This window comes from Syngnathus acus, chromosome 15 (assembly GCF_901709675.1).
Source record: "Syngnathus acus chromosome 15, fSynAcu1.2, whole genome shotgun sequence".
Lineage (NCBI taxonomy): Eukaryota > Metazoa > Chordata > Actinopteri > Syngnathiformes > Syngnathidae > Syngnathus > Syngnathus acus.
In genome coordinates this window covers 6,922,263-6,945,951 of record NC_051100.1, presented here as the reverse complement: position 1 = coordinate 6,945,951, position 23,689 = coordinate 6,922,263, and the positions used below count along the sequence as shown (strand labels likewise).

Genomic DNA, 23,689 nt, shown 5'->3' with positions numbered 1-23,689 from the left:
ACGCTGTTGCTGTTATGCAGACGCATCAAAATCAATTATTCAAAGTCAGCATACGTTGAGTGTTGGTGGAATCTGTTGCATTGTGATTCTTGTGAACCGTGTTGGCTTCATTCCAGCCATAGACATATATGAATATTTTGAATATTATAATATTTGGAATTGATTGAACTTAACAAATAAGACCAGTGACTCCCCATTTTTGCAAATATGATTTTTGCAACTATAGTTGTAAGTTATGATATATGAATCGCCACTAGATTTTTGCAACTATAGTTGTAATATGTGATATTACCAATCGCCACTAGATTTCAGACATGTTTTGGTTTCACTTTTACTGAGCTCTTTATTACAATATGAGTAGGCATCTAGCTTTTATTTTTCTCAGATTTGGAACGATATGCAGTACAAGCACAGAACCTCAATGATATTGAATTTTTGAGTGAGTTCATTTTGTTAAAAAAAAAAAAAAAACACTTGCGAATTGATTTCTTGCACTTGGTGTTCGTTTCTTGTTCAGCAGTTTTGTGGCACTCTTGAATGGTAATTGTTGCAACATAGCCTTTTGCACTGCAACAATATTCCAGTATGTGTCTATCTTGTTGCCTCAAGTGCTTTATTGTTTGATTGTGATTGTCATTCTGTTATGCATGCATCAAAATATGTTCTTGAAGAAATGTGAATTGAACAATGTTTTTTTCATACACCTGATTGCAAAGTATGTGGTCATATGTAGCCCTGCAGGAGCAGTGATAAAAAATTGCGAGCCCCTCCAGCATATAAATTGCATATCCCTAATTTAGACCTAAGCCCACTCTGACAATGAGAGTGCCACTGGAATTTATTGTAGTGGATTTGCAATTGCACTTTATCCTAGTGCGGCAAAAAAATGCATGTTCTCTCAGATCACACGTGCTGCGCCCACCCGGGGATGGGGGGGGGGGGGGGGGGGGTACTCTACTATTAGATAACGACAAGTCTCGCATGGCCGATGATGCTCCACCAGTTGAGATATTTATCACAAAGTTTCACTGATCCCTTGCACGCATTTTATAAATCATATTAACTTTAGTTTGCTTCAGAAAGCAATACACCTCATTAAGATGTTAGTGTTTGAAGTCCTATACACTTTCAAGGACTCAAGGCCTTTTGTAAAACGATCACTTCTCGCTGACCTTGCTCGTCAATACCGCCAAGCTCTGCGGCTTGGCCGGCTCGCTGCTGTATATGCTCTCTGCTTTGATTGATGCACGAGGGACTCGCACAGCTGGAAGAGGAGACAGTGAACCAGAGGAGGGAACAAAGACTTGCAGGCCACACGGGGTGCAGCAATTAAGCTGTTTTCTTGTTGTTAATTAAAAGCAAATTAGAAAGTGCGACAGGAGCTGCTGTCAAGCCTTATTTGCTGGCAGCGTGTGTACAGAGTATAACACCTGTTGTAACATATTCCCGCTCTCATCTCAATCTCCTTTATTTGTCTTCCTTAGGGGCGTAGAGGAAAGACTGGGATGCCTGGACCTGAAGGAAAGCCTGTGAGTGATACTCAGTAACATACGCAACTACGTACAAAAATCCAATTGATAACATGTCAAGTTTATTTCTTTATTTAAAACATGACCTCCAAATCTACACATTGCTGTTGTACTCATGTATAATGTATTGAAATGCATATGTGAGGCAATTGCAGATTAAACCCAATCACAAACAGCTTCTGATTTTGAGCCCATTAAGAGCCTAATTTAATTCAACTTTGGTTTGAGAATTCCCATGCCCCATCAAAAAAGCATAGCAGACAAATGTGGAGCATCCACAACATTTGTTTACATTTTTGTTTCCTATTCAATTACTGGTTAATTGCACATTGAGTTTTCATGCATATATTATGTGAATAGCTACATGAACGTAGTGTGTAGGGTTTTACAGACTACTGAGAACCAAGTAATCAATGATTTGTAATATTTTTGCGATAACAAATATTTCAAATCAAGGCTACAAAAGAGGCAAATAAAGCCCTTGAGAAAGTCTGAATTAACAAAAAGACTAAAAAGTGACTATATGCCCCAGAGCTTTTTTGTGTTATCATCTTTTCCTGAGCAATCCAAACCAATTCAAGCTTTCGTGTGTCTGTGTAGTCACACACAGACGCACACACGCATACACACACACTTGCGGCCACAAATATATGATGCGTTAAAAGGAGACTGCTTGTCAGACTCTTAACTGCTCTGATGTCAGGACAAACAGGAGTGCCATATTGCTCTGCTGCTTCGGGTGTCCAATTATTTTCACACACTATTGCCCTGATTGCACTCCTGATCTGGATCAAAGGTTTTCCGACTTTATTGAGTACCAGAATCCAGAGAGATCCCGTTCTGCTTCGATCACTGTTATGCTCTCTAGCTTCAATTATCTTTTGTATAATTGAGCCACTCGCTGTTAAATGTCTCCCACATGACTCATAGTAAAACTTGCCTCCTTAATAACTCATAAAGTTGTAGGACGCAAAGTCGAAAGAGAAAAGAAAGACAAGGCTGGAGACGGTCTGACATTTCTAAATGGCAAGTTGACGATACTCGTAGCATGTGCCGTCTTTGTCTCCTTCCCATGGTACTGACATTTATGACTCAGCTGTTTTCCAAAGTTGGATCTCAGGGCCAAAACTATCCATTCAAAACAGATAACAGGCCGTCTCTCGCTCTCGTCCTTTGGCAGCAGGAGAGCGCTGGCAACTGAGAGGGGGAACAGGTACTTTTCAATGTCATGGGAGGATCACACCATGACAGGGGCGTCGGTAAACACGGCACAATAAATAAAGACGCAAGGATGATTCATAGACTGCTGTGTGTTTCATTGCAAAAGTGAGGCTGCTTTTATATTGCAGATCTATCGAGTACTTTGATGAAGTGCCTATATATATATGTCCAATTTTTAGACTGTCTGTGAATACATTTTTAAGTGACATCTACCCTACTCCTGTGCGTACATTGACTGTATACCTAAAACAATCCACATGTGCTCATACATCACAGTAAGAAAATAAATAAACAATACAAATATTAGGCATGTCGACCATTCAATTGGCCTGGACTGGCGTTTCTACGCATGAATGGAAATTAAGTTAACCTCATCATTACTCCAATGGTTGTGGAGTAATTTTATTTACTTTATTTAATGGACTGTGGACCTCCAGGGATCTATATTTAAACCATCTATGCATTTGTCCTTGTTTGATTTACAGCGGCTGCCTTTTTATGTGCACTACATTATTTGAGTTGTCACTTGGACCATGGAGTGTAAATCTAGTAGAGACCCAGAAAACTGCATTCCATCATAATCTCTTAACATTAAAACCTCAGATAAAAATTGCAGTCAGTCGTCTGCAGCTGACAGACGTGTTGCGAGCAATTAAAATGTTGGCCTTAGATAACTCAAGCACCTAATGATAGATAGATAGATAGATAGATAGATAGATAGATAGATAGATAGATAGATAGATAGATAGATAGATAGATAGATAGATAGATAGATAGATAGATAGATAGATAGATAGATAGATAGATAGATAGATAGATAGATGGGTTGACCTTGACTTGTTTGTATTCATAGTGATATGCAGCCCTCTCTTCAAAAATGTCATCTTTACGTTAGTTATAGGCTATCTGTACATAGTACATCCCACTGTAGACCTCCCACAGTGACTCACCAAACAGACGGATGGTCATTACGTACAGTACCTTTTCAAAAAGGCCCCACAATCATTTTCATGAGGCCCAGAGGTGCTGTACCTCACAGGAGGCACATACTAACGTGCAGTGTGCGGTGTAAAACATCCCTAGACATGGATCTCACAAGGCCTCCCACTGGCACAGTTGCTACCCCTATTGCCTGCTTAGCCAGCACACCCCCACCTGCTCAACACCTCCAGCGGCCAACTTGTGATTTAGCCAAGAGTGAAAATTAGGAGGCAAACCTCTTGACTGCACTGTTGATTTCTCGTATTGACGTGCCGTGTACAGGGATCTCTGAGTCGTTTCCTGCACTCTTTGCCAAGAGGAAGGGGGAGTGTCAGCTGGCCGACCTTGACAAGGAAGTTGTCTGCATGAGAACACACTTAATCTGCCTAAAATGACAGGGCACGGCTGAAGGTGTACTATATAGTTATTTGAAGTTTTATGTTCAGAACTTTGGAACCACTGCATACTGGGAAAAAAATCACAATATCGACTTTTCCACTGAAAGTAAAAGCTCACATTTTTCTGCCTTTCATCCATATAAACATTTTATTTACTTTACACATTAAATGGGGGGGGGTTGTCTTTTTATTATCTGTTGCCACCATGCATCTAAAATTTCTGCTTGCATGCTCATGTAGCTCTGCAGGAACAGTTGCATCAATATTTGAGAGATGATTTCTACAAAACTATACTAATCAGTTTATTTTTTTTACTTTACATGCTAAACTAGTCAATTTAAAAAATATCCATTCATTCATGTTGCAAACTGCTTATCCTCACGAGGGTTAAAATAAGTAAGAGTGTTGCTGAGCAACAGCAAAAATTCGCAATGTAACAATGGCGGTATACCAAGCTAGCGATGTGCTGGTAGCACTGGAATGCTACCAGAAATTGACAGTTGGCTATATTAAATAATTTGTAAAACTAAATAATGGCTTTAGTATCTGTCTACTATGTTGCAGCACAGAACACCAAGCAAGAAAAGTACCTGTGTCAACCAAAACTCCCAAAAAATGAAAGGAAATGCCATATATCTCGACACCAAGATAAGTAATCAGACACTGAAGGACAGAGAAAACTTAATTATCAATTAAGAGCTTGGGTTATTCCACTCTACAGCTTGAAAGTCGGAAAGAGAGAGTTGCGCTCACTCCAAATTGGTTCGCGACTGATTTGTCGAAACAGAACATGCTCATGAATCAGCGTTTAATAGAAATCAAACCTTTCTCAAATGTAATAGTTTTAAAGGAGAACTAATTGTTTTCGTCTTCATTAACATTGATGGCAATTTGGTGGGAAAAATTGGGGTCACTTACTGTATGAATACTGTGTGACTAGTTGGGCATTGCTTGTAACCACAAGGGTACACTTGACTTTTACATTTTGGGAACACACTTGTAATTTTTTTGACCTTTCAAATTGTCCAAACTATTACAGTGCCTTGGAGTTCTGTAATTGTCCCCATGGGATCTATTATTGGAGACCATACCCTGACTGTAAAAACATTTTGAATGGGATTTCAGGTATTATGTCAACATCCAAGGCTTAGGCAAAAGAATATATACATATATTTATAATATATACAGTTACAAACAGAGTGCTGAACATGGGCACTTTAAAATCATTGATAATTGCCTGAAGAAAATTGATCTAAAAGTCAATTAAATGGAGGCCTGTGTGGGCATCCGGACAGATGGGTAATACTTCTTTTTAAACAATCAATGAGCTGGTTAAATTCAATGGGGGAGATTGGTTTTAATAATTCTCCTTCACAGTTGGATATGCACTGGGGATGGGCAAATTGAGTTTTCAGACTCAAAGTTTGAGTCAGTGAGTCTCTTTTGAATTGGGGCCCAATTTCAAGTCTCAGGCCTCACTTCTTTTGTAGTGTACGGGGAACAATGTGAATTATCCACTCCCAACCAGTCATACGATAATCGTGTAAATGCTCTCACAGTTGAAGACTTTGAAATCCATTTTCCAAACTCTGCCTATCCTTCTCACTACATGCTTGTGAATCTGTGGAAAAGTCAATATGGGAAGAATATTGTAATTGGCCGCACTAAAAAATGTGGGAACCATTTTGGCATGCATGACATTTCAGTCCTAAATATTTTTGTGCGCACCAACTGAGGGCCTTAAAAAAAAATCCAGAATGCCATCTAAAAAGACAGATTTTACTCACAAACAAATTAAGCGCTGTTGGTAACAGGTGTAAAAACAATGAGGGAGGATTGATGTATATATTTAAAAGAGGATCGTGAGCTTTGATGGTTTACATCATGGAACATTTGGGAGAGTACAAAGTGATGGAATTGGAAATGTTAATGCAAGAGCCAAACAGATGTATTACTGTGTTGCAGAAATCTATTGTGCCCATAATCTAAGGGAAGCCAGCAACTGCATAAAAGCCATATTTTATTCATTTCAACTTACCTCCAATGCTTACAAATTGGATATATGTACCCATCTTGCATAACATTGCATTTAAATTGCTGTCCCTACTGTGTCCACCACTGGAAACTTGTCCACATTACGCCTGTCTCTGTATTCTGACCGCTGCTTGTTTTTCGTACAGCCGCCCCCTCCCTTTTTGTTATTGATTCTGTTATATAAGATGCACATACATTTGATTTATGCATGGAATTTCTTGATAAATTGCATTTCCAAAAAAGAATTAATCAAACCAGCTGAACTTCTAAATACAAAACCGCTGCTACCCCGATTTTTTTCATATTTTTAAGCACCTGAACTTTTTTAGTTGGACTTCTCTCATCAACACTTACCTTTACAGGAGGCTTTAATTCTTGAAATGGATTGACATCGTGATTGGGCAAAAAAAAAAAAGGCGGCACATATGGTTAATAAAGCTTCACCAAATTCAATTAGTCCAGTTTTCACGCAGTGCCTAAAATTATAATATGACAATCCATCTGTTCATATACAGGAACAGTCTGGTGATTTAATAAAAACTGAGGAAACAGAGGCAAAGCTCATTAAAGGTATACTATCGCGGCGGCTGTTGTCAGAGTAATTTGGGGAGGTCTGAAGCGTAATTTTCAGGTGAAGATTGTCCAGGTACAGCTACGCAATTTAGAAATGTTGCATTATGAGTTCATAACCTTCAGCAGACGTTTTTGTATTTTCGTTTTCAGGACTTTTTAGGATCCAAACCGTTTCTTGGCATTGTTACACAATACCCAGCATGGTGTCGGTGGTGGTGGCTTAGTTGATGATGAATCTCTCTGATTCAAGGTTGTTTGCAAGCTCATAAAATATGAGGTCAAAAGTTGTGTAAAATATATAAAAATAAGATGAGAGTTCTCACCACTCCCCAAGAGACCAAAAAGTTTTCCTTGCTTAGATTTCTATCACAGATGTATCTTACTTAACATTCCCTGTACGTCATGGCCAATGTGAAAGTACACTTGCTGTTTACTTTGACATTTTCCTCACATAAGTGACAGTGAAAGAAATCCTATTAAAATGCACCAAGGACGGCTCACATGCAATCATGAAGTGCCATCTATTGGAAGAGAGTGGAATGGAACATGGAAAAGGTGCTGCAATGCAACAGGGGCTGATGTTTTCTCGCAGTTTCATTATTTAAAGATAATTATAATGTACCACATTTGGATTCAGACAATTTCATTTTTCGGAGTTTTAGTTTTTCACATCGCCTGGTATTTTCTATTTTTTGTTTTTGTTTCTTTGTGCATCCCCTCAAGCTTGTAACTCAATGTTCTGTTCTATCCACATGCAGGGGGAGAAGGGTGGGCCTGGTATCTCGGAGGAAAAGGGGGCAAAAGGAGACCCTGTAGGTATTTCCCTGCAGCGACACTTTAAATGCTGCCTTGCTACTGAGTCATTTACCAACACCTCCTCCCACAGGGTCAGCCAGGTTCCCAGGGCGACGAAGGGATGAAAGGACAGAAAGTGAGTCAATGTCAAGTGGCAATACATGACACTCCTCTCTGTTTGTGTCTGCTGTCACTGTGCCTGCGAACGTGTGAGTTATTATGTTTGGACTACAAGGATATCTGAATGTCAGTCATCAACAACTAATGAATTGGCAGCTCTGTCGCATTTTTTTTCCCCGTCTCAGCAGGACGACGCAATGCAACAAAAGCTAGCAGCAGGCAACTTGTACATTTTTATTTATAGGTGGCATTTAAGAATAATGCTGCATTAGAACAAAAGTAAGTCCTTAGTGGTCAAGTATGACAACTTTCGAAGGAGACTGTTGCCTTGAAGGAAAGTAAAAGTGTTTCAATAATAACACAAGAATGAAATACAGTCTGTTTTTTTCTTTTGGTGTTTCTTTCCTCTGGGATGTCCCATTAGTCTTTATGTACCCTGGCTTTCATCGTTCTTCAAAAAATTGGCTTCCTCTCCGCATTTGCATTTGATCACAATCCAAATGTGCTTTAAAAGCCTCCCCAGCTTTGCTGTCTTAACACTTTCAAATTCAGAAGATTGTGGTCGCTTGGCTGTGAATGAGTTCTCTGTGCGCTTTTGAGTTATTTATATGATGTCCATAGTAGATATAGATAGATAGATTGTTGCTGTGTTGTGAGAGCATGAAAGTAATAGCTTATAAATGATGAATGGGAGAAAGCAGGCTCCCAACAGCAATGCATCACAGTTAGGGCTCCCAACACGACCATTACAAAAGGTTGTATGCGCTTTAAGGATGCCACAATAACTATGGGGACTGCTATGTGCATGACATGAAGACCAATGATGAATGTTTTTGTGGCACTCACCTCATATCACTTGACTTCCACTTTATTTTCCATTCTGCCGTGCCTCCCGCGTTGTTCCTTGAAAAGATATTGATGTATCCGTGAGGTCATTGGTAGCATGTTGCCTCTGAAAGTACAAAGCCCAATTCCAATGAAGTTGGGATGTTGTGTGAAATATAAACAAAAGAAGAATACCAGCAGTCCAGACCCGTCTCCCATTTATAATGATAAACATTATCATTCATTATGACGCACAAAATACGACCTCTGGACTGTCGAGACACTCAATTTGTACATCAAGAAAGATTGGTTAAGTATGCCACCTGCAAACCTGGAAGTGAAGTTTTACGTTTATCGACCATTTTGATTATTTTATTTTCCCTCAAATTTTATACACCTACTCCCTTCATTTAGAATTCAAAACGTATTGAAAAATCACAAAACTAGGTTCCTGTAAAATTCTGAGTTTGATTAAAGCAGGTCAAGACTTCTGGATAATACAAAACCATGTCGGTATGGCAAGGCTTTTTTTTTTTACTAACATACTTATAACTTAACCTGAATTAACTATTATTGTTTTTGTTTTTTAGGGTGATGCTGGCCCCCCTGGTCCACCTGGTCCTGTAAGTGTATGACGAGTAGTGTGTTTATTGTCCAGTCTAAGTCTTCAGCAGTGACAAGCAAATTCTGGCTCTATATTGGCATCCCATTGGAGAACACATAAAACATAACATCTTTTGATCATGTACTATTTAATACATTAATTATCCTTGCCACTCTGGGGTGTTGAGCTTTTGTGTTCTTATTTAAGCAGAGAGGACTGCTGCTTGTTTTTAATCTTCAATCTCAGCATCCTCTGCTGGCATAAATTTCAGAATGCTAGCAGCCCAGGCTGACCATTAATCGAGCGCACGCTTCCACACATTGATCTCTCATCAGTGTGTCATGTGATGTTGTGATACAATTATGACTGATATATATCCAGTTTCAGAGTGCGTAAAATATAAAGGGAGTATTTTAACAGCAAAAAAAAAGCTGATTTCACTGTTGTTTGCATCTGCACATATCAAGAATCGAGCATCAAAGTAGACATTACAGTGGTCGGTTTTAAAGGCAATCCAAAGCACTGAAGACTTCCTTTGCAAATGTCACTACTTAAAATTTCACGACAGTGGGAAAGAGAATTGTTCCTCTCAATCAAAAGCAAAACGCTCCGTGATGTTCAACGGGTTGTGGTGAGCTGCAGGGCTCCCAGGCTATTGCAGACGTCTTCAGCAGCGCACGCAAGAGAAGAAAACATTAGTCATTTGATAAATGAGGCTGTTTGAACATTTAGTACCAGTCTCTGTCTGTGCTCTCCGCCTTCCTGTGGCAGATAATTTTGGCAGTTAAGCATCGATTTCCCTTACACAGCAGAAGTAGGGGTTCAGATCATTACCCTCCCTCCATAAACCTTCTTGTGCCTCTATGTATTAGTGGCAGGGAGGTGCAGTGGTTTTATCGGCGCGCACTGCATCATTCTCCCCGATGGCATCAGCGTGGCAAAACTGTTTTTTGAGCTCCGAGTTTCTGTTTTTAATACAGATGCCAGCTTCACTTTACAGTAGAGCTTTGTAATGTGTTCAACTCAAGCTGGCATCCTAACTCTGTTGAGTAAATTGTGGCACGGCAGAGTTCACTGCTCATGTGCGAAATTGACAACGAAGCTGCATGTTGATGGCGGCGAGATGTTGATCAATGTTTTTTTTCAGAAAATGAGACAAGTGACTATAGGTTGACTTTTGATGAATGGTGCAGAAATCCCTTTGAGCCTTTTAAGATTTATATTGCTCCACATGGAAAAATACTTTATTTAATAACTGTAATTGTCCCAAAAGACTCATAAGCAAGTGTTGTGCAAATGTACCTGCACAAAGATGTCAGTTCAGAGAACGAGCTGCTAAACAATGGCAAAGCTGTCTAATTAAAGATTTAACTTGCGATTGTTCCTGGATATCATATAATGTGGGCTAGTAACGTTCAGTTTAATTTTATATGCCATGATTTGATGACCGATTGTCTTTGCCATTCTGTCTAGGTGGTGACAGCTCATGGGTTGAAGCAGATCTCTGGAACTGTAAGCATCTCCATTGTATCATAAATCACTGATGATTTGCAAAGACACTAGAATTGTATTTGTTGCTGAGTCACATTTTGAACTGCTTCATTTTGTCATATGCCTTAAAGGATGAAATGATCATTTTGCAGAAGGGAGAAAAGGGAGATCGGGTAAGCATTGTTGAATATTGAAAAGTTCTGCGGGAACATTTACATGGCCCATTTATCTTTAATGTTGAGTATATTAACATTAATGATGAGAAGACTGAATATTCTCAGTTGAAGTACTTAATGGATGTCAAAAAGTACAAGACTTGGGAGACTTCCTGCAGAAGAAGGAAGGTCTCCTTGCTTGTTCTAATAGCTACTTCCTTGTTGTGGCATCTTCTTTCTCGTTTGCAGAAACACAAATAAAGTTAAGGTGATGCACTGTACTTTCTCTCACCCTTTGGGTCATTTCACAGGGAAACATTGGGCTGCCAGGACAGAAAGGAGATCAAGGTCCTGAGGTGGGTCCACGTGTTCAAATTGTTTATTCACCGTTTTGACGAATGCAAGACAGTCTAAACACAAATATGGGAACACCAGATATTTATCATCATTCTGAGCCATTGATTGTACACTTTAAGTTGGAATCCTACTTTTCCCAAGCTAGTTAGTAGTTAATGCATCGTTTACTTCCTCCAGAGTGTCAATGTGACAGATAAGTGACAAGATTGAGATAGATGCATCATTATTATTATAAAAACTGAAATGTAGTGTAAAAATACAACACCGGTTATCCCACTGTCATTTACTGGCACACTGCTGCCAGTACTTTTTTTTGTTATTTTACAGAGATAGTCTTTACAGTGTGCCCATAGAGAATAACAGATGTTATTCTTAGTCTATAGAAACAATCACTACTGTTTTTATTTCAAGGCATTTACCTCCTATAGTACGGGGAAAAAGTAACTTATTTTTTTACATTTTCTTCCATCAGGGCAAACAAGGACCATCTGGTTCGACTGGACTCCCCGGCCTCCCAGGAGAGCCAGTAAGTATACCTGCAGCAGACTCCATGTCAAGCCCTGTCGCCTTATCTGTCACCTTGGCTTATCCTCTGCTTCCCAACGCAGTCCGCCAGACTGAGCCTGAGATCAATTGATGAATACCGCGATTAGCAGGATGTCAGGGAAAAGAGTCCAGTCTCTATTTTTTCTCTCTAACGCATTCCGTCAGCAGATTTAATAATTAATTAGCAGAAAGAAGAAAATGTCTGTGCGTTTTGCCAAATAACAGAAGTGCAATCTGTTTGCTGCACCTGCTTTGATAATGAGCATCTGTCTTTCTTGAAAAGCAGGCAGGAAGAAAAAAAAAGAGACATTTTATAAATCCTGTCTAAAAAATATTAGGCTGGAACTCGACAGTCTGCCAAAGCAGTGATGAGGGGGATGGGTTGTTGGAGATGAATGCGTGTGAAATTAAGATCTGCTGACAGATGTCTTTTTTGTCTCCATTCCTGTTTACAGGGCTCTTCAGGATTGCCTGGTAGAGATGGCTTGAAAGGAGAGAAGGTAAGAAATCATCAAATCAAATTGTCATCCTTAAAAAAAAAGGATTTATGGTGTTTTTATTAGTAGTTGAACATACAAGACACCTTCCTGATAACTCACCTGCCATCCACGGCATCGTCAATCACGCCAGAACTTTGTTTGCCTCCATTTGATGCCCTCGACTACCCCCACTTTTACACCAGCGACTCTTACAGCAGGACTTGTTCCAAAGACTCGACTGAGAGTGACAAAGTGCAAGAGTGTGCGCTTTGACACGCGAGTTTGATGAGGTGTGTCGCTTGTCAAAATAAATGACGCTTTACACGCGACGCCCCTCCCGCCACAGTCATTCTGTCAAACTCCAGGGCAGGGAAATAAATCTAATTCCAAGTGCTTAAGCTTCTGACGTCCTCTCAGATTGAAAACCCTCCTTTTGTCACCTTCACTAATGCAAACTAATGCCAAAGACAGGTGTGATTATGTATTCGTATGAGAGTCGCAACAAAAACAAACAATCATCTCGAGTAGATTTGGATGGAAAACAAATATATGTACATAAAGCCATTAAAATATGTGGCTGTAGAGAGCATGTTAAGTATGCTGAAAATGAATAACAAATTGTCCTTGTAAAGCTGCACAGGTTTTTCCATTTATTCGAGCTAGACTGAGCCGTCTTTGCAGTTCGCTTAAATGATTTCCTTCTTTCATATGATCCGTGACGTCGGCCTGCTCCGGTTGTGTGGACTGTAGATACAGTGCCATGAAAAAGTATTTGCCTTCTTGTCAAACTCTTTTTTGCATAATCTCTCCATTTCCATATGTTTTCCATAGCCAATGAATAAGATATAAATTGTTTACTGTTTATAGTATTTTATGTCTCTGTGGGCTTCTTAGTTATTGTAATGTTTGTGATGTGCAACGACCATGATGAGTCAGTAAAATCAGGATGTATATTTTGGATTTGCTCAGAAAATCTCTGCTAATGAATGTTGACTAAAATGTTTGACTTGTTACCATTCGCATTTTCCTCCACTGCAAATAGTTAGAGAATTAAACTCAAAGTTTCTTTTGAAACTAAGTAGACACATTCACCTTGCTGTCACACTGTTAACAACAAAAACATATGGCATGTTGGTATATCTGTTTTGGCCGTCCTTACATTTGTCGGCTGTCATTTTGATTTTGAAAAAGAAAGCAAGTTGTCAACATCACTGGGATTATTCCCATACTTGAAAGGATTGCAATAAATGACTTCAGACAGGAACCGAAAATGTTTTTTGAAACAAAAGTTGGACAAATATTACTAACTATCACAATGAAGGGCATCATGCCTTAAACAAATAAATAGTCTGAGGATTGACTCATGACTCTTTTAATAGGGAGACTTGGGAGATGTGATGGGACTTCAGGGACCCCCAGGACCAAAGGGTGAGCCTGGTGAACCTGGATTTGTGGTATGTATTCACATTAACTGACTGTTTTGGCTGTCCTAAACATTCTAGAAATAATTTAATACATATGGCTTCATCAAGCATAGCTTTTGAACCAGCAGCAGATTAGCAAAATCGCCCCCCCGGCTACAGCCTACATACTGTAGAAGCTAATATTATGACACAAGCCATTAAGTAATCAAATATTAGGTAACCTCATCCTGGGTTATAATTACACCTACCATTGTCAAGATGATGCCTTTTGAAGCATTACATCTTATGGATGTGTGTACGCATCTAAAAAATGTTATTATAGCCACAAGTGTCTCTTACACGGTTCTCCTCTAACTTCGTTGCCATCTTGTTTGTTTTCTTGGAAACAACACTCAACCTGAAGTGATCTCATCAAGTAGAGAAATAGGGGAGGGAATTAGTGCAGGCTGAAGTGTTTATACCTCTTACATGTTCTCTAACCTGATACGTGTGCAAAATAAGATGCCATCTTAGGGACTAGGGTCCTTTGGCGAATGTCATTGCCGGTAAGTGTTTCTGAGGGAACATAGATATTTTTCCCCACATTTTATGGTCTTTGTTATTTAAGACGACAATAAAAGCGATAAAATGAACTCAGTGGGTGTCTTTAATGAGGCAGCCCTCTTCAAATAACTGTCGCTCAATTGATTTTTGCCTGTAAATGAATGATGTAGGTCTGTATTTTTTGCTCACTTTTACGATTGGATGTAATAATGAAGTTCTTCGGGAAATGGTGTCATTGTTAATCACAAGCCACCATCTTGAAAGGAATACACAAGATGCAATGTGGGGCTTGATAAAACAGTCATCAATGTCGTCTTTGTGCTGGAAAGTCAATGAATGATAATAGATGTGTTTTTGTACTCGTGTAATCCTTGCAAACACTACTGAATATGAGCTTGTGACACTTTTTAGATGGCACTCTTGAGTTTGTGGTTTTGCTCTTTTCTGATTTATCTCCCATGTAGGGTGACGGGCTGACTTTGTCCAGAGCCACCCGTGGCCCCAAGGTAAAGTACTGACACTGCAGATCATCATGGACACCAGCCACATTAATCTGCTCATCCTGTAGATACAGATCAAGACCAGTTTTAGGTAGATCCAGTTTAAGGTAGACCATTTTCTGTTCAACCAGGAAATGAACAAGACAACTAGTGGAACCAATGTGGGCAGTACAAATTGTACCTCTGACCTCACAAAGATTCCTACATATACACACTTGAAACATTGTAAAAGTATTTCCAGAGGAGTGTTTTGATTTTTGATGGAACTGTTCTAAAGAAAAAACAAATTACATATTGTGTAGCTCTCAGCATGTGTAGACTTTTCAAATGAAAGAGCTAAAGAACATGTGCACGCCACTGGTCTTGAAAATACATGCTTCCTCCCCTCCAAGCTGCCGAAGACAAAAACATAAAAGCGAAAATCCGTTCGGGTCCAGTCTAAATACTTAATGATCGTGCAGTGCGGCAGCTCTGCAGGAGCATCGGATTGAGCTGTCTGACTGCTGCCTTGTTCTTTTGTCAGGGGGAGCGCGGTGTCCCAGGACTACCTGGGGAGCATGGTGAAAAAGGCGAGCCTGGCGAGAGCATCACAGGCATGCCTGTGAGTATGATGGTGTATTTGATTGTTCTGCATATTCATTATTTACCCTGGGCTCATATCTATACTCAGTAAAAAAGAGCCCGGCGCACAGTAAATTCATTTTCTGCTGGAAATGGCTGTCATCACTGCCGGGTTGCTTCCTGCCGTGTGGCACGCAGTCATATATCTTGCACGTTTCAACTTCACCGACATGATTGCAAGAGCGTCTGTCTCTATTTCTTTTAATATGGAATTGTTGGAGGCAGTATCAATGTGAGCAAAAGGTGTCGAACACAATAGCTTTATTGGATCCCTGGTGCTAGAGGGCAGATGGTGTTAACAAGCTGCGTGATGTGTTCTCAGGGCCCCTTGGGACCTCCTGGAAAGCCAGGAATTGAGGTTGGTGGAATATACCCTGAATCCATGACATGAAAACATACATTCCCTGTGCCTTCCAGCTGAGTAAAACTACAACAAGCTTTATAATAATTGGTACATAGTGGAAGTTGTACATTTGGGAAATATGAAATGTTCAAGAAAAATATACCTTCCATGTCAAAGCTTGACGTTTAAATCATCATCATGTAAGATGTGAGATGTCAGAAATTCTTGTGCATTTAAAGTTTTCACTCCAGGTTTGGGTGATTTTATCCTCCGTGATAAAATGTAGGATGATAACCGCAGAACTCACTGCAACACAAATTAATTTTACCGAGCAGATGCTAAGATACTGTGCTTATTCTACATTATACAATTTAATATCGTTGATGTAGTATGAAAGTAGCTTTATTTTATTGCAGTTTTATTATGTTGAATTATCTGGTGAAACTAAAAATGCGGGAGGCATTCCCCCCCCCCCCCCCCCCCCCCCCCACTGAAGTATTCTTGAGCCCTCCCAGGTGCCAGTCCAGATGATTGAGTATTTTTTTATTTCTCCTTGGAATTTCTTTTCAACCCCTGCCCTCCCGCATCCCTTGTAAGGAACTTGTAATGGACTTTTTTCTGCTTTTTTTCCTGAAGGTTTTTAGGGGATTGTTTAAAAATAAATTTAAAAAAATCTTTGGCCACCCCAAAGAAAAAAAAACTAGCTCTGCCCTGTTAATTCTAAATGTTAAATCAATATTTGACACTTGTGTGAATTATTCATTATTTACCTTGGTATGAATTAGAAAAGAAAAAGGGATAATGAAAAATATACATAGATTATGTCTGGCTTGGAGATCCCACGATAAATTATGTATTATTACTATATTTCCATTGCCAGCTGCTATTTTTTTTCTTTAAGTCATCAAAGCTGATGGTTATTTTTCAGGGTGTTCGTGGAGCCCCAGGTTCACCTGGGCCTGCTGGATCTCCAGGAAGAGAGGTAAGTTGTTCCTATCACCCCATCAACCATCTGCCACGTGTGCAGATATAAGCCGACTTAATAGCTGCCATCACGCTGGGACTCAAGCAGAGTGTCAGATCACACATTGCCACAGACTGTGACGGATATGAAAGTACAATTACAGTGTGGCATGGTCGCTTAATTTCATTCCCGGAAGGATTGTTAGTTTCCTTCTTTGTCTCACTTAAAGGGCCCTCCTGGTAGACCGGGCCCCCCTGGCCCAGCTGGACCTCCAGGTGAACCAGTAAGTTTCAAAATCCCTTTTGCCTATTTATACCGTGAAGGTACAGCTTCAGCACGGGGAGTATTGCAGCCAGGCTTGCTGTTCATGGCTTAATGTTACCTTCAGGAATTTGTTTGCGTTTATGACTAATTAACAGTCACCCTGTTACCTTTCTGCCACTGTTTTCATATAGTTGGTGTCTGTAACACTCCAGTGATAAAAAAAAAAAAGAAGATTGGAAAAAAAGATCAAAACTATGGACTTTTCCATTTAAAATGTGTTTATGTGGTGTAAAGACTCACAAACCACATTCATTGTCCAATTTATGTTTGTTGTACAAGGACAACAAACTTGTGACACAATAGGAAAACATGATAATTGTGCAGACTAGCAACAAATTCATTCAAGTGCTTCTCCTCAGCCTTGGAGAATTAAACAATAAATGTCAAACGTATTAAAAGATTTCTGAAGTGTTCAAGGATTTGTTCTTTCAAAGAAAAACATGATTCACCACTCTCTTCAGAAACAAATAAACATCTGAATAGTTTTCTAATATAATACATAAATGTACTAGCCTGAAGGTTCCTGTGTTCTATGTGCTTTTTTTTTTTACTTTCTCTCTTAGACTGCACTACCAATTGTTGGAGACATGGGGGCTTTGCTCAAGGTATTTTATCATACTAATTAATGATAATTGCAGCTTTTCAGGATTGCATACATTATTTTGGAATGTAAATGTGAAAACCTCATTGTGTTGTTAATCTAGAAATGTATGGCTTGCAGGAGCCAATGGTGCAATGTAAAGCCCTTGAGTGCCTCCATCAGGATGTCTGGGATACATTTAGAAATACTTCTAATATAATTTCAGGCCCACTCACTGGTAATATTTATAGAGAATTTGATGTGGATATTTTCATTATGCTGCAATATACACTGAACAAAAGTATGAATGCAGCACATGTGCTTTTCATGATATGAATTGAAAGATCTGAGACTTTTTCAGCGGACACAAAAGACTTATTTCGCTCATCCATCCATCCATCCATTCATTCTCTGTACTGCTTCTCCTTCCGTGGGTTGCTGGAGCCTATCACAGCTGACTATAGGCAACCCTGAACAGCTAATTGCAAGTTATTTTAAAAGGATTGTTCATATTTAACGTAGAAAATTCTTAGATTTGTCAAGGCAAGATGATAAAAATATAGGAAAATAACCAAATGGGTTGTGTTTATATTTTTGGTTAACATAGAAACTAGTGAACATTTATGTAAAACGTTGATGCAAAATGTTTCAAAAGATTACCAGAATGCAGGTAATCAATTTCTGGCAGAAACAATTTTTTAATAAGGCCGCAAGACAGCTTTGATGGCAGCACTAATGTGGCAATAACAAAAGCTTTTAAAAAATATATTTTGCTACTTCTACGGCTAATTTGGATTCCTCTAAAAGCTCATTTAAACATTCTTGTTTAGGCCTTTCTTGAACCCTGCAAACCTTTTTATTTGACAATTTTCAACTCGACCAATTGCCTTTTTTATTCATAAATTCTGACTCTTGCAAATTTTTTTAATCCAAAACATAACTGTACTGCCGCTTGCAATGGCACAGTCTGGTACATTCTGCTGGAAGGCGCAGTCCTTATATCTAGAATGGATCATGAATGGTGATATTTAAAATTCTCACCTAAATGTCACAGCCAATGAGTTTGACAAAGTTCACCACTCACCTCGATGAGAAACGCCGTCGGTGGGTTCACATTATTTCTGCTATGCAGACATTTAAACAAGCCTTTATGTCAGCTAGGGTCTTGTCTTCCACCCGGGAATATAACACAATAAATTCTGATAATTTTGGACTCAGACTTGATATGTTATTTGTGTCACCACATTTGTGTCCTCCATTGCCCTCCTTGTGCTGCTAGAATGCCTGCAGTGCTTGTCAGATGAGAGTTTCCGGGCTGACTGGACAGAAGGGGGAGAAGGGCTCCCCTGGAGTGCTTGGAAATGACGGCATGGTGGGAGAAAAGGTATGTGTGACTTATTAGTAAGATGCTAGAAACATCCTATGGTATCACTTTGCATTCAACCTGCAGTAGGTGAGACCGGAACTTGATGTCACACTTTTTACACTCGAATATATCTCCAATCCATCATATCATGAACAGATTTGCAGATGTGCCAAGGGGGGCACTGCAGGAATACCCAATCAAGCATACCGCATCCAAAAAATTAATAAATTTGCTATAGACCATTGCCCCGGAGCAAAGTTGACGCTGCACCCGTTTTTACGCCGAGTGCACGGGTGTCAATCTACCGAAACTACTTGGATGAAAACCTAAGTTCGAGTCATGATGACAACTTTGTACGTTTAACTTGATGTCTGGGGATGGTAATTGATACAACTTTCTTTTTGGAAAATGGTTTCCTGTAATTCTATTCCTACGATCCATATAGATTCTCCTTTCCAAAAAATAAAAATAAAAAAGAAATCGTACATTGCTGGTGAGGCTGCTTAAAGTCCCTGATTCTCAGCAGTCATCAGGCACGGGTCACAGCAAGAACGATGGTGAGACGGGGAAAAAAATACATGTTGAGAACCAGCTGTCACAGGGGTTGGGCTAATATAATAAGCACAATATAATTTGTCGCATACTCAGTGGCCTAGTGGTAGAGTGTCCGCCCTGAGACTGGAAGGTTGTGGGTTCAAACCCCGGCCGGGTCATACCAAAGACTATAAAAATGGGACCCATTGCCTCCCTGCTTGGCACTCAGCATTAAGGGTTGGAATTGGGGGGTTAGATCACCAACTGATTCCCGAGCGCGGCACCGCTGCTGCTCACTGCTCCCCTCTCCCCCAGGGGATGGATTAAAATCACACGGGGATGGGTTAAATGCAGAGGACAAATTTCACCACACCCAGGTGTGTGTGTGACGATCATTGGGACTTTAATCTTTAATCTTTAATACAGAATGAAAAGAAAGCATGACATTATAATAGCCATTGCTTGGCACCTGGTTGTTTTTCTTTCTCAGAAAAGAACAATGGGACTTGGATGGCTGCTTGAAATGATCCAAAATATGCCTGCTTGGGTGATGACACCTTATTCGTTCTGTGTTTGTCTTCTAACCAGGGGGATCCAGGTGTAAGAGGTCCAATCGGGAATCCTGGGAAGGAAGGCCCAAAGGTTGGATGGAGATATTAACATATGTACATAATTTGAAAACTTTTAGTGTATGGCTGTGGCATGTACTGTTACTTAGGATATCAGAAATGTCTTGCAGCCTAACTAGCTGTAGAGAAAATCATCTTCATTTAGTACTCTGAGATGGGATTGCAGCAAATGTTGTTGCTATGGATACAGTGTTGCTCCTCATTGATGCAAGGAAGCAATTTACAGCTCTGCCCTAAAAGGAAGACATTTTGAAGTTTATGCGCCGTTTAATTGTTTTCGGGAGAGGACACTTTTTTTTCATAGAAAAATCTATATGTATACTTCCAAAAAGCACTCAATTTCCATCACTGGTTCTGTTCCCCACAGGGAGTAAAAGGAGAGCGAGGCTTCCCTGGCCCCACAGGAGATAAGGGCGATGAGGTGAGTGTAAAAAAGTGGAATAAGTTGGCACAATGTTGATATTCAGTTATTCTTTTGCCAAATGACCTTTTTAGTCTAATGGGAAATATCAAAAACTCCTCTTGGAAAGATGCACTATTCCCCATCTTTGCCCTCTGAGGTGATGAAAATATACCCTGACCTGAATGTGAGCGCTACTTAAAACAAAATACAAGCCGAGAGCTTTGGTTTTCAACTCTTGCTCTACTGGGACCTGCATTTTCCTATTATTAAGTCGTGGCCCACTTGTATAAGGTTATACAGCTTCCGAAAACACACATGCATATCACAATTTTGAATGCCATTTCAAATGAGTTTGACACACTGCTAAAATCATACCACTTGCCATGACATCCTGGAAGTTTCGAGAGCCTGGTCGAGTGTTTATCATTATTATCAGGGATGGGGACCAAACCCTGGCGCAATTAGCTGAGTAATTGACCTGTCGTCCATGTCTAAAGATGGAAGCAAAGCATGAAGATACAACAACCAGGCAAATCCACCCAACACATTGTGTCCCTTATTAAGGTGTATCGTGTGGCAAATATGTATGTACGCCTCTATACCCCAAAAATACGAATACATGCAATTTTTGAATGCTATCCAATGTGTTGGGAATCTTTGTGGTAGAAGAGATGATAAGCAATATATAGGTCACCCTTCAGCATTGAGTCACACAAACACACACACAAGTGTGCCCTTTTGCTCAAGATTGTGTCAATGGCAATACCTGTGCTTGCTCTGAAATCCAACACAGGCTCTGTTTAGGACACCTTTCTTGTTTGGATTAAATGTCAGTCAATAAAAAAAAAAATGTGTAAAAAGCACTCCATATGAGTAGCAATGTGAAGAAACTTCAAAACAACATCCGGACTATTTCATTGGTTTGTAAAAAGAAGAATTATGGCTCTGTTATTGCTGAAGGGACTCTACAATTTCTTTTTTAAAGCAAGCTAAATTTTTGTTTAGTTTTAACATTTATTTCTGGAAGGGTATGTGACTGATTGCATCCAAATCAAGGCATTAAAGGAGTACCTCAAAGCCTTCAGTCCATTAAGGTAATAAATAACAAATGATGGTAACACAAAGCAGTAATAATACTAATATCTGTCAAAGTAACAAAATAAAAAGAAACTGCGAGTTACTGAGAAGGAGGATGTGAAATAATTGCCTCTATGCTAAGTAGAAAGAAAACTAATAAACATAAATAAAATAAAACAAAAAATCAACAAAGTTCATACAATCCGACAAAACTGTGAAGAACTAAAACAAGCAACAATACAGGAAAGTGGTAGAACTTTTTAGTCGCTGCTTATATTCCATTACGGTCAATAGTCCGTAAATTAAGGTATATCACTATAGTTTGATTTTGATATAAGTGACGAATCTCCACTGTCTCAGGGGCCGCCTGGAGTCCCAGGACTTCCTGGAGTGATAGGTCGTACCGGGGAGCCGGTAAGACGCTCATGTTTATTACGATCCGTCAACAAAATCCACATGTTATGATGTCATACAGAATGATACACATTCTGATGCATAATGTAACCATTATTATATTGCTGTGTTGTTTACAGGGGCTCATGGGTCGCCCAGGTTCAAAGGGTCAAACTGGCTTTAAAGGAGAAAGAGTAAGCGTTGAAAGCTATGCTTCATTAATTTTGGATTTCCTTCACGTAGTTCTTTGATTAGACTTTACTTTTTTTTTTTTTTTTTGGGGGGGGGTATTTTACTGTTAATGTATTAGGTTGGCTTGGAACTGTGGTTAGAACGTTTTTTATTTGACTAAAAACTCTTTCTCGTTTGTAAATGACAGGGAAATGAGGGACCTCCTGGTCGACCAGGCCTGCCAGGACCTCCAGTAAGTTATCAGGCCCTTTAGAAGGTTAAAATGAGTGGATTTTCCTGCTTAATTTATACTGCATAAACACAATATTAATCATAATGCAGTGTTTAGGCTAATGGGGGCGCAGAAAATTAATTATTGAAAGAAAATTATGTGCTTGCCTTACCCTTTCATTTTTCAAATGAAACACTGATTCGTTGTTAATTTAGTTTTTTTGTGACAAATACAGCCTTGAATAGCCATTAGCTATTCTATTAGCTGTACTAGCTTTTATCGATTATTAACACAACTGTCTTGCCATGACTTCCATGCATAACTGACCCTGAATTTGCTCTCACTCCACATAGCAGTATTTAGTGCAAGACAACAGCAAAAAAATGACAAAGTACAAATATGTTGACATTGTGACGACCCGCTTGCTGGCATTGAACCATAATCGCTTCCTCTAAAAGGCCAGTGAATAAGCTCCTCCAAAGCCAATGTATAATTCATCAGGCGTCCCCTTGAACCTGCCTTACCCCCACGTGCACCCTGGCCTCATAAAGTGCAGTCTGGGAGGACAGGGTATGGCTCAGTGGCCTGAAAAGGGCACAGGCATCCACTTGCCTCTAAATGAGCACCTTAACTCCCTCTTTGCTTTAAAAGCGTTCATTCACCGATATTAATCGGCCAAAAACAAGTTTGGATTGGAACTCGGGTCCCTAAATGTCTCACAGCTTAAAAGTGGTTCTCACTTTTGCCTTTATGGAGTTCTGACCTCATTTTATTCTCTTCTCACCCATCACATCTCATTGTGAAATCGCCAAATGAGGTATTGATCACCTCCATGTAGCTTTTAAAGGCTTAGCGGTAAATAGCTGCCTGGGGCCTACTGTATTAACTCTTGGTGCTTAAGAATATCCACAAGGAAACACTGTTGGATGAAATGTGATGTGATTTACTGCCGGTTGTGTTTTAGGGCCAACCCTATGTGGAGGGCAATGGGATGAGCAGTCTGTACAAGCTGCAGGTAAAGACCTTTATTTGGTGTTCCTTGTGATACGGTGATGCATCAATCATTTTGGCAGAAAAAGTCTATGCCTGTGGTTAAAAAATGTTTGACCCATATTGTGGAATAGAAAGCCATAAAGTCAAAACCATGTCTTTTCAGAGTGGTGGAGCTATTTTAGGACCCCCCGGGGCTCCTGGCGCACCGGTAAGTATAATCATCGTTATGCCTGAAGTGATTCCTTCAAAGTGCACGGTGAAGAAACGTCAGCAGACAGACATGTTGGTTCTAGAGAGCCACATAAGAAAAAAAAAAATCCATCGGCCCTCCAGTGTTATCTCGACTTCTGAGGCCCTCATATCACACTCGGTCACATTTATTGAGAGTTGCTGCTGCTGCTTGGCCGGTTAAGGCTAAGAGGCTTTCTGATGCTCAGATAGATGTCTCTGACCTGCCCCAGGATGCACAAAACATCAGCGATTT

General features: G+C 39.7%; 1 protein-coding gene across 5 annotated transcripts in view; it reads left to right on the top strand.

Annotated features, from left to right (window-relative positions):
* LOC119134386 (collagen alpha-1(XIX) chain-like) overlaps positions 1-23,689 on the top strand; it is a 76,620-nt gene that overhangs the window by 35,474 nt on the left and 17,457 nt on the right. For 4 of the 5 annotated variants that reach the window (XM_037271034.1, XM_037271033.1, XM_037271031.1 and 1 more), the window contains 24 exons: positions 1,485-1,529; positions 7,495-7,548; positions 7,623-7,667; positions 9,067-9,099; positions 10,554-10,592; positions 10,703-10,744; positions 11,038-11,082; positions 11,556-11,609; positions 12,085-12,129; positions 13,488-13,562; positions 14,540-14,581; positions 15,099-15,176; positions 15,519-15,554; positions 16,468-16,521; positions 16,733-16,786; positions 17,391-17,432; positions 18,687-18,791; positions 19,896-19,949; positions 20,304-20,357; positions 21,777-21,830; positions 21,950-22,003; positions 22,189-22,233; positions 23,177-23,227; positions 23,369-23,413. In XM_037271034.1, the coding sequence (XP_037126929.1) occupies positions 1,485-1,529; positions 7,495-7,548; positions 7,623-7,667; positions 9,067-9,099; positions 10,554-10,592; positions 10,703-10,744; positions 11,038-11,082; positions 11,556-11,609; positions 12,085-12,129; positions 13,488-13,562; positions 14,540-14,581; positions 15,099-15,176; positions 15,519-15,554; positions 16,468-16,521; positions 16,733-16,786; positions 17,391-17,432; positions 18,687-18,791; positions 19,896-19,949; positions 20,304-20,357; positions 21,777-21,830; positions 21,950-22,003; positions 22,189-22,233; positions 23,177-23,227; positions 23,369-23,413 (1,245 nt within the window). The remainder of the gene's footprint in view (positions 1-1,484; positions 1,530-7,494; positions 7,549-7,622; positions 7,668-9,066; positions 9,100-10,553; positions 10,593-10,702; positions 10,745-11,037; positions 11,083-11,555; positions 11,610-12,084; positions 12,130-13,487; positions 13,563-14,539; positions 14,582-15,098; positions 15,177-15,518; positions 15,555-16,467; positions 16,522-16,732; positions 16,787-17,390; positions 17,433-18,686; positions 18,792-19,895; positions 19,950-20,303; positions 20,358-21,776; positions 21,831-21,949; positions 22,004-22,188; positions 22,234-23,176; positions 23,228-23,368; positions 23,414-23,689) is intronic. The other variant, XM_037271032.1, reaches the window with a different exon arrangement.